We start from the raw sequence: 11,617 nt of genomic DNA on the forward strand, positions 1-11,617 counted from the left end.
CGGCCCAGGATTAGTTCTGCCCTCAATTCTGGGCTCACGTAGGACGTGCCTGAATAATCCGCTTGCTGAATGGTAACCGACAAGTTGACCATACCATTCAGTTGTATCGTGACCCCCACAGCAGCTAAGAGAGCGTGGGTGGAAGGTGTGCGAGCGGATAGCTCGGAGGGCGTCAAGACGGATTGCTTGACGAAGTTCTCCGAGGCTAGAGTGTCGATCTCAGCGATGATTTCCCGTTAACTCAGAAGAATCCTGATCCGGAGTAAACCGCTGAGATCGGCCGAGACAGCGTTTAAGACTGGGACGTGCTTGGCGCTGTCGGGGCAGCAGGGTCATCCGCCTCAGCCGCCCGGTCCCTCCAGTTTCCCGGAACCGCGGCTGCTTGTCGTGACTTAATAACCGGGCAATCCCTGTGTAGGTGACGCCCCGGGCAATAGTGGCATTGCGGCGGGGGCCTAGTCGGGGCCGATTTTGCCTCGGCACCAGTTAAAGATGTGCCGCTCATGGTGGTGTTCTTGGCCGGTTGTTCACGAGCGGCCTTTTGGGGATTCCCCTCTGTTTCATCTGCCTCGGCTTGAACGGCGCGTTCGACCAGCTCCTCGAACGTGGTTATGTTGGCTGCTCTGAGCACCTTCTTTATGGAGGGTATGAGGGCTTCCAGTAGCAGCGAAATAATCTGATCCTCTGGGGCCAGAGGTAACAGTCTCAGAGCTAGCAGGTATTTCTTTTGTAGAAAAATACCCGTGGCTTCCCGCTCTTCCTGTTTTGTAGAGTAGAGCTTAATGTGCAATTTATTTAGCGCAGATACACCAGCGAAATGCTGTGTTAATAGCGTGCGGAATTTGGCCCAGGGCAACGAGAGTGTCTTGTACACCTCGTACCACTTCGAGGCCTTTTCGGTCAAGGATTTCGTCACCATCCTTGACCAGAGTGACGGTTCGATGGAGGCTTCCGTGAAGTTCACCTCACAGTGATTCAAGAAAGCCTCGGGATCTTCGTGGTCCATACCCGCGAAGGTGGGCAGAGGGACATCCGGCGTACGAAAAGCGCTTATTAGAGAGCGCCATTCAGCAAGGGGTGCGTTAGGTAGTTGAGGCACCGTACTTGTTGACTGAGGGCCACTAGTGGGCAGTGGTGGAGCTATGGTGGGGTACTGCCGAGGCAGACTAGTTGGCTGTTGGATGCCGGTGTCGTTAGGATTATCGGCCGTGGATTAACTGGCGCGATTCCCGTATCCGAGCGGCTACTTGGCCCTTGCGTGGCAATGTGTGTGTTCAGCGGTCGGATGTAAATTTGCTTCTAACACGTTGCGTGGTAGGAAGCGATGACCTCCTCTTAGTACCAACGGGCTGCGGAGAGGCCGATGTGTCGATATTTGAGTTGTCCATTGTGGACGGGCTGTGGTCGGGCGCCACCGAGTTTTGGGGGTCAAGCTCGGAAACCGAACAATTTCCTGTGGATATTGTTTTGGTAGCTGGTCTACCGGGGCCTTGGCGCATAGAAGTCGGCAAACGTATCATTGAAGCTGGGGGGGATCGTTTGCAAAACCTTGGAATTTTTGAAAAAAAAAATTGTTTTTCAGCCCCACGTTCGGGCCGCCAAATTGTTTTTTACCCCGTTCTCCAATTGAGTGGGGGTAGAGTGGAGGTAGAAATACAGTGCTTGATGGGGGGGAGAGGCGTGAGAGGAGAAGGTAAGGTGGAGGCAGGTACGGAGAGCTGCGGAGTGATGAAGGCACGGCAAGGCAGTTGAAGGGCAGGTGAGGGAAAAAGTAGGAACTCCACGGAACGTGCTCGAATCAGGGCGCTGACAGGGCGGACCCTAGTTCCGTAAGGCTGGTCGCGTACCGGCGGTCTGATGCGTGTTTTCACGTTCGGCGGGCCAGCGGTCAAGGCCTTGCACCCCTTGGGGAGGGTTGGCTTGACTAGTGGGGGGGAGGTAAGTGCACGCGCTTGATGTTCCCCTTTACAGGTTTCCGTTAAGCGGATAGTCCGCTCACGGACGGTGCCGGTGGAGACCTTAACACTATGTGGACCCGGACAGGGTGTGAGTCGGTGACGGGCTACTCGATGACTTTTTTTTGGTTTTTTTTTTAGATATAAAACCACCCACCCTAACTTACTAGTCAGTATTTAAATTTCTTCCGTGGTTCCCACCAGAATGTCTCGGGGGCGGAGATCCGAGCAAAGAGGGAGAGTAGGTCTCCGGCGATTTGAAAGCGGACATGATCAACGTATCCGACTCTGGTTCTTCGAAGGCGATAGCTGCACTCGGTGTGCAGGGAGGGGCCTGTGCTGGCGAGTTAAAACTGGCACGCGGATTCTGCCTAGAAGACTGGGCCTCTCGCTGGGCTCTTCACCGTTTATAAAACGAATATCCATGAACCCTCCGGGTGCGGGGGGGGCTGCTATTGGAGGTACTTTGAATTTCCAGGGACAGGGCGGTGAGTTAGGGCAGTTCCTAATAATGGGACGACTGAGTCCGGCAGCTGATTCGTTCCGCCGGGTCAGGTTGACTGACGGGAAGACGTACCTCGGTTCTTCCACACGGTTTCAGTGGTTGAACGACGCTGCTTCACGACACTTTAGTTGATGACACTGGCACGAAAGATAATGAAGTCGAAAAAGATAATTCACTGCGACGGAAAAGAGAACACAAAAAGAAAAGGAAACTTCCTCGAACACACGTCGATTTCGATGACAGGGCCGATGAGACACAACACTACAAGGTCGACCCGCTGGTGACAAGTCGGTTGTTCAGGATGGTAGAAGGAACAATGGAAAAACTGTGGATATCTTAAACTCGTTTATTAGCAAGGTGAGGAGGAATAGCGTAGCTCTGACTCCATAGAAATTCGAACACGAACTGATCTTACTTACTACTCCTCGACTCTCGGTGACCGCACGGGAGGGTGGCCGAGAGCAGTGGGAGCGGCATGATGGCCCGTTGATTGGTTGAGAGATAGACAACGAAGTCGCAGCCAGCAGTGGGGGAGCGCTGCCTCAGCCTCGCTGCCTCGGTTCTCACGCGTCATCACCGAAAATTCACTAATTTAAAAATCTTTAATTGTAAATTAAAAATATTAATAATAATCTTAAAATGTTCAAATTTTGTTCATAATTTAGAATTTATCGTAGCTTCATTATTCACGAATAATAATGGAGCTACGACGAATAGAACGGCCGCTGGAGTTTTTAGATTTTAATTATTTATTTAGTTATTTATTTAATAAAATTTTCACTCAAAATGACAACTCCAATGGCCCTTCTACCCCACTTAAGGAATCGTTAATTTCTTACAAGTTACAGTCAGATATGAAAAAGAATCAATGTACTTTAAACTTCTGTAGTCATCAAAAATAAAATATCTAGAATCGATTATTAAGCTTATTCCTAACTTAAATAAAATACTAACGAGGTGGGGGGGGCATCTTTTGCTCTTTTTGACCAAAGTTTAAATATTGGTATTTTTCTTTAAATCGATGTTGTTAAAATAAAGGAAGGACGGCCACAAACTCCCATCGGGTCTAATTGTTATCCGGCGACCCCGAGTTGTAGGCTGGACAGCTTGATTTCTTTCTAGATTTTTTTTTGTCTTTTCATGTTTAATTTAATTTAATTTTTATCAAGTGCCTTTCCGCCATACAACTCGAAGTGCCGGTTGAGCTCCCCGGTTTCTCCAGTGCGCTAATGGAAGAAAAGAAGCGTGGAGAAGGCGAGAGGAAAGAGAGGAGAGGAGGCGCGTTTACAAGGGGGTAGGCAAACTCGTCGTCTGAATCTCAAGAGTCCTCAATTTGTCACGTTAGACCTTCACTCAAAATTTTCTCTCGTAAAATTTTAAGTGAAATCGTGTGAACAGAATGTTGGCTCTTGAGGTTCTCATTCTGTCGTGTGACATACAACAAAATTTTGAAAATGAATATAAATTTTAGTTATGGGAGAAAATAAAGTAATTTGTTGTATCAAAAGTATTTTCTTTGTGCTATTTAAATTATAATTCCCCGTTATCGCACACCTAGATAGAAATTATTACTAAGTTTTCTTCCTATTAATATCTTTTCGAGAAGAAATACCAATCTAGGCTGATATAAGTAGTAAAGTGGGAGAAAAAATCCTAGCTTCGCATAGTGCATTCTTACCGTAGGTAAAACTTTTATTTGCCGACACAGGACGGAGTGTTAAATTTTAATTTGATCGCATGATAAATTTTGTTCTATGTATGGATTATGAAATTCAAATTTTTGAACATTAAGAGAAAAACATTGATACGCGCCAAAAAATTATGTCGAATTTTTAGCAAGGAAAGTTTCTGGAGGAAAATAATGTAAAACTATAAATTTAAAAAATTGTGCTCATTCAAGAACTTTCTTAAAATATGCAGAAAAATCAGTTTGTTGGATTGTGTTAACTACACACATTTTGAAAAATTTGAAGATTTGCTTACAATTTGTCATTTGCGATGTAAATTTTCAGAAAAAATAATAGAAATACTATCATAACATTTTTATATTTCATCAAATTAAACAGGTTTACAAAAATGTCAAAAATTGGCTTCAGCCTTTTTTCATAGATGTTAGTTTCTCTAATGCTATTTATAATTTCTAGATAGAAATATTAATTTATACATGATTAAAATTTACTAAGGAAATTTCGTTAAATTTTTGAAAAATGTATCTCAGCTTTAAAAAAATGTGGGAAAATAGGCGAAAAGAGGAATAGAGGAAAGAATGTGATCCCAGCGCTACGAAAAAATTATTAGTAATTTTTCGGTTATCTTCCGGTCATCTCTCCCAATCTACATTATAAGAATTAAACTAATTATTAACTTTTATCTTTATCGGAACACCAAAAAGCATTTGCCTATGGATGACGTAGCCCGAAGGTAATATTACGAAATTTGTAAGCAGAGGAAATTACCTCAATACGACAGAAAAAAAATTTTTAATTACACAGTTAATGTACTTTACCTCCGTTTAGTACCGTTAAAAATGATACCACAGAAACATTACGAATTTCTATTAATGGTAGCATACTTATACTTTTGACCATAACTTTTTGACTTTTCTATTGCTAGAGTTATCACTTATCAAAAATATCTGTTAGGTTCCAGTTATGGTTCAGTAGCATTCATGTATCCTGATGAGGTCCGGCGTTGCGGGACGAAAGCTTGATAATAAATTGGAATTTTTACGGCTAGTCGATCAAAAACTGTCAGAAGATCAACCTTTTTCATTGAAAAAAAACATTTAACAATTTTCAATTTTAGAGTGAAAATAATAATGTGACCGATTACAACTGAAATCAGGCAGCGTGGTAGAGAACCTCTCACTGATCGGTTTCAAATTGAAATATGTTGTTAAGTACGAAAAGTAAGCTAATCCGTATTTTTTGTTTCCCTCTAAGATGAAAGCCACGGAAATTATCGCGATTCAGAAAATAACCTCAAAATCTGACATCGCCGTACAACAATTTCAAAAATGAATCGTGTTTTCTTAATTTTTCAATATTTTTGAATTCTGTTTCCTTCATTTTACTTAGATTTCAATGCTCTTTCTTTGCGCATCAAGGTTTTCTTTAATTAAAAATGAAAAAAATTCAAATGCGATGTTATCCGGAAGGTCCTTTGTTTTTTTTTTGCTAAAAATTTTTTCAGAGATAGCTGATAACAAGATCTGGAAGTTACGCTATCCGAGAATTCCCACTTCTAAATTATGTAGGAGTGAAAAAAATAGTTTTTTTTCATTTATTGGTGCTTTTTAATTGGAAAGCTATATAGTAATAATTTTTAACTCATTTATAACGTTTTTATATAAATAGTACTGAATTATTTTAGTTTTAATTTTATTAAAATAGATTTTAAGATCTTAAAGTCTCTTTTTTGCTCTTTTTTTGTTTTGTATTTGAAGTTTTTAAAATTCTTTTGTCAAAATATTATGTTACTTGATAGAAAACTTTCATTTGTTCTGTGTAAGTAAGGTGAATGTGTTGACACAAGATTCTGGTTGGATTTTTGACCAAATAAAATTAATAAATTTACAAGGAAGGAATAGTTAAATTTTCAGTTATGGCCTTGTAATAATGTGTTTGAAGAAACTCACGCTTTGTATCACACAGTGATACAAAAATTAATTTTTAAGAACGGAGTTGACTTTGCAACCAAATAGATTAACTTTAAACCAATTATTTCAGTTTTTTGCCAAAATAAAGGAATCTTCAACCAAAACAGACGAGTTCTCTACAAAATGGCTGTATTCTCAAATAAAAGCTATCAATTCGAAACTAAAAATAAAATAGTTTAATTTTCCGATCATGAAATTAATTCTCATCTAAAAAAACAAATGATTAACTAAATTTTCTATCTTTTTATCAAAGAAGTAAATTTTCACTTCATAAAACGAAACTTTATCAATTTTAATTTAAAGACCAAAAAAGTGGGAAAACTCAAATATACCTTTTTAAGCTCTCAAGTTCATAATTATTTTTCTTGCGCCTGATTAGGAAAATATATACATTTCTTTTGAAATTGGTTACTTTATGTCTAGCACAAAATAAAACTTTTAACTATTGTACAATTTTGTAGTACAGCGACCCATTATTTATTCACACTCTTATGAACTATATTTTTTCACAAATCTCGGTACCCCTAAAAGAAACAATTTTAAAGTGTAGGGCTTTAAAAGCTGCAATAATTAGGAAGGGTGATGTATTAAATATCTCATTTTATAATAAGGAGTTTCACTATCTACATCAGGGTTTACCATGTTTTTAAATTCCATGCATTACGTCAGCAAATTTGTTTGAATTAACAACAAAATCAATTCCTTAAGAAAAAACAATGTTATTCAGAGGTTTGACAAGCTCCATTGATGTTGAACACGTATTTCCGATCCGAAAAAAAACTCAATTTGAATTTGAAAAAACCGCAAAAAAACCCTTTTTGAGCCCAAAATTCGTAAAATCGATTTTTTCACTACAGATGTTTGTTAGAACACTCGGTTATGAAAGGCTTTGTAGGAAGCGATAATTGAGAGAGTAGGAAGCCGATACGTATTTTTTCCTATGGGAAATACGTTTTATACTCCACGGAGTTTGTAAAACCTCTAGATATAATTTCTTTCCAACGCAATTATTTTTTATTTTAATCGAAGAAATTTGGGACGATATTAAAAAATTTTTCAATTTTGGAACACCCTAGTATATATAATGAATTAAAACTGTTTTTAAAAATGAGTAAAGTTAAAAATAGATAAATGTAATAAAATACATTTAGCGATGGTGTAACATTTTTAACTCAAGTGAAGCATTCAGAAGGCCATATGACGATTATAAAATGATTATAAAAAAAATTAGATTGAAACAATGCTCGAGAAAGTAATGTATAAAAATGCTATGATAGACAATAATTTGGACACTTAAAACTCCTAAAATTTTTCCTCAAGATTTCAACTATATAATTATGATTAAAAATTCACCCATATATAATTATCGTTTGTATTATTATTATATTATATTTATTGTTAATATTATTCTCAGGTTGAAATATTGCAATATTAATTGAATATTAGAAATGGAAAAAGTTCAATTATTTTGTATCATTGGTAACCTAATACCAACAATATTTCGCGAGAGAAAATTATATTCTCTATAAGAATGTAAAAAATGGACATTATGCATGAAATTTCTTATGAAAGGCAAAAATTCTGCTTTTTGTTTGGGACAGAAATTCACATTGCTATAATGGTCATAGGAGCAATTCAAGTAATTCGATTTTCTTCTAATTATTCTAAATTCTTTTAATTCTCTGTATTCTTTTTTATTTTTTGGAGTTGCGTAGAATGCTTTCAATTGGTTTCGAATTCTTATAAATTCTGTGAAATTATCTAATACCCTGATTTCAGAGAGTTCTCTAAATTACAAAAACTTGACAATACTGTAAAAAATGCAAAGGAATTCAAAAGAATACAAGACAATTAGAGAATGTAGGCTATCCAGAGAATACAAGTATTTCAGGGAATGTAGACATTTCTAAGAATTCAAAAGATTTCAAGCCAGTTGAAAAAATCAAAGAACTGTAAACGAGTTTAAAACAAATCAGAGCAATTAAAAGATATTTTAAAAGTTTTGTCTAAATAAGCTGAAGTCGTTTGACTATTTTAAAGTTCTTGGAATTCTAAATTATAAAAATTGTGAAATTGTCGGAGTTATCTGAATTCAGGGCACCCTTGGAATTCTGAATTATAAAAATCGTGAAATTGCCGGAGTTGTCTGGATTCAGGGAACTCAAGAGATAATAATGAATTTTAAGTATTTTAAAGAAGTTAGAAAGATTCAAAGGTATCGGAAACAAATTTAAAAAGTTCTATGCAATTTAATAGAATACAGTAGAATTCAAAGAACCGTTTCAAATTTAAATCAGTACAGTTAGATGTGAATTGAATTGATTGATAGATCCATATTTCCCGAATTTCTTGCATTATTTTAAAGTTCTTATAATTCCCTAAATTATTTGAATTTCTTAAATCTGTGGAGTTTTCTCAATTATTTGGTTCTTGAAACCTGAGCATCGAAAAATAAATTGCTCCAGTTTAAAATTTACTAATTTTTGATGTATAATATTATATTGCCATGTTTCAAAAGTTAATAGTGCTTGTGATTAAAACGGGGGTCTATTATCAAAAGAATTCTATTGAAGTTTAGGGAAATTTTGTGGAAAAGTAGAAAAGTAAAATAATTTTTTATCTTCTACTGGATAAATATTGTGTGTCCCGGTTTGTCAATATATAGTTTTTACATAAGTTTAGAAAAATTTGTAAAAAAAAAGATCTTAAGCTCAAAAAATCCTAAGTAGAAAATACTTCAATCTTTATTAATATGCTGTTTGTATTTTGTTGAAGAGGTTTTCATTGAATCCAAAATCATCTAAGGTTATCCAAAGTAATGTATAACAATTCTATGACTAATAATAATTTAGACTCTTGATATTCAATAATATCAAATTTATATATTTTTAGTGTAAGTTTTTCAAACGTGAGCAACATTCAAATCAATATGTCAAGAATATAGTTAATAAAAATTGAAATATTACCTTAATGGGACAAAATTCAAATAAATAAATATTCCTAATTTTATTCAGTTCGTTCGAGAATTCTTTTTTGATATCAGGGCATCCTTATATATGCGTTAACTGCTACAGATCAGCAAAGAAAAAGCTGTAAAAATTTATGAAGATGGTTATAATCACAAAATATGTTAAAAAAAATTAGCATCTATAAAATATTTAAATTACGAGAACATTTTTTCTAATATATTTTGCTAATTCGAACAATAGAGGCATTTATCAATGGATTTTGAATTAATTTTAATATTCAGAAACCTTATTTAATAAGTTTCTATATATTGTTTTCAATTTAAAATTTTTTTTCTATCCATTCTGTTCTACTGATTAATACTTTTATTCAAGATTGCAGTTTTGATAACTAAAAATCAAAAGTTTTTGTTTATGAGTCTCTTGATTTTTAATCAATAGATTCGAAACAATAAAAATAAAATAATTGTGTGCCTATACCTTTCGATTCAATGTTTTTGTGGATTGAATCATAGAGGCAATAGAATTAAAAATCAAACTAATTGTCTTTCAATTTAAAGTTTGTGTGTTATGTCCTATAGATTTGCATATTAGATCTTAAATTAAAGCGTGGAATGACAATACATTCATGATCTGATGAACTCTTTAAATTTCCGGAATATGTAGCCCCTTTTGTGTGGCCAATTTACATGATTTGATTTATTTTTTAAAAGATTTGTGACCGTTTCAACCATTTGTATTTTTAAGAAATTTCACTTTCCCCAGACTATTATGAAAAGGGTTTATAATCGTGTCATTTAAAATTTGGATTGTTGATAACTTTCGAACAAAAATTATGTATGCTACAAAAACCTAGGGAAATATTTTCGAAAATAAGGGCTATTATCAAATTAATTTTATAGTGAACGAAACTAGTTTTGATCTATTATTAGCTAAACTGCAAATTCAAACTCATATTTAAAAAACTATGAGTGTGTGTGTGTGTTTAAGCATCTTCGATAAAAGTAAACTTATAATAAAAGCATTTCACAATGATTTCAATGATTTCTTAAATATGTATTTTAAAAATGTCGCAAAGATTTCATAAAATTTTAAAACTTTCCCTTACCTAAACTAAAATTATTTCACAGAAAGTTTTATGATTTCACAAACATTGCGATGAAACAAAAAATATTTATGGTTCTGACAAATTACTCGTTGAATTCTCGAACACCGAAAAAATCACGTAAAAATATACTGCCAAAAGAAAATTAATCCACAAAATCTGGAAAATGGCCAAAGTCATATTCAAATAAAAAGATTAATGAACGAAAAAAAGGACTGAATGTAATGAAACGTCAAGTTTTTATCATTATAAAATTTGTATTTCTTTCCTTCATTCTTATTACATGCATTGTGTATTTTCTCATAACAATAAAATTCTTTGATATGTTCTTATGATTTTTATTTCATAATGTTTATGTTATGTTTATTATTAAAAAGGTTATAGATGCACTTTTGTTTGTATTTAATGTGCTATAATGAATCGTAGGAACTATATTTCAGTACGCTCCTACTGTCCATTTTGAAAATTAAATTCTTCCTATGATCACTATTTTATTACTTAGTTTTGATTTTTATTTATTTCAAGCTTCCAATTGATAAATTCTCAATACCTTTCACTCAAAAAAAATACAAATAAAATGTTTAGTTTAAAATAAATCAATTTCCTTCTACACAATGGGTTCACAGTCGGTAACTCGTTGCTGTACTTTATTATAATGAGTTATTTATTTATGATATAAATTAATGAATAATAAAATTATCCATGGCCACAAAAGCTTACTACCATTATATAAATTATTTATGACCATAACTAAATGATAAAATACCATTAATTACCGATAAATGAACATAATTATTGAAAATAGCCTGAAACCTAATAAACACGATGAAATCGTAAAATTCTAATAAGCTCTTTCAAACCTCATGTAAAATTCGCTAAAAACCAAATAACGTATATTGTTAAACTAATCTACTGTTAGAATCTTATAATTTCCAAACAAAAATATAAATTTTCAGTGCCCAACGTTGCCAAAGCCCAAAGATTTTAGGAACTTTAATTCTTCTATGAAACTGCATGATTTTCTATAAATTTTATTTAAAACAAATACTATTTCCCAGTCATCTTCTGTAATATAAAACATGAAAAATAATTTCAATTATATATTAGAAAATTTGAAAATATGAATTAAAGCGAGAAAAAGCATTAAAAAATACAAATGCTTTTTGATTCCCAAAAGATTTTCTATTATTTTCTATGTTAGATTTTGTTTTTCCTCCTATTTTCGTGCAAATCGTAAAAAATTGGCTTTGTTCTTTTTTATGGTAGTTTGTTCAGGCTACTTCAGGCTGCTCTTGATTAAATTTAGATAAATTCAAGTAGTTACTGATTTTAACTTTACCAAAACACTAAGAAGCTTTGGTCTATAAATTAAGCCGCCGAAAATTAATATTCTGAAACAAGTGAACAAGTTAAATCACCTCAAAATAA

At 34.4% G+C, this 11,617-nt stretch overlaps 1 protein-coding gene across 1 annotated transcript; it reads right to left on the reverse strand.

The window, feature by feature from the left end:
• Positions 1–292: 292 nt before the first annotated feature.
• Positions 293–1,006, reverse strand: LOC117170893 (activity-regulated cytoskeleton-associated protein-like). Its single transcript, XM_033357938.1, has one exon. It carries the CDS (start codon positions 1,004–1,006, stop codon positions 293–295), a length of 714 nt encoding a protein of 237 aa, XP_033213829.1.
• Between the last annotated feature and the right edge of the window lie 10,611 nt (positions 1,007–11,617).

The sequence above is a fragment of the Belonocnema kinseyi genome, chromosome 4, assembly GCF_010883055.1.
Source record: "Belonocnema kinseyi isolate 2016_QV_RU_SX_M_011 chromosome 4, B_treatae_v1, whole genome shotgun sequence".
Lineage (NCBI taxonomy): Eukaryota > Metazoa > Arthropoda > Insecta > Hymenoptera > Cynipidae > Belonocnema > Belonocnema kinseyi.

Excerpts from the sequence above, each read along its gene's own strand:
- LOC117170893 (XM_033357938.1), bottom strand. The coding sequence starts at position 1,006 with ATGGACCACGAAGATCCCGAGGCTTTCTTGAATCACTGTGAGGTGAAC.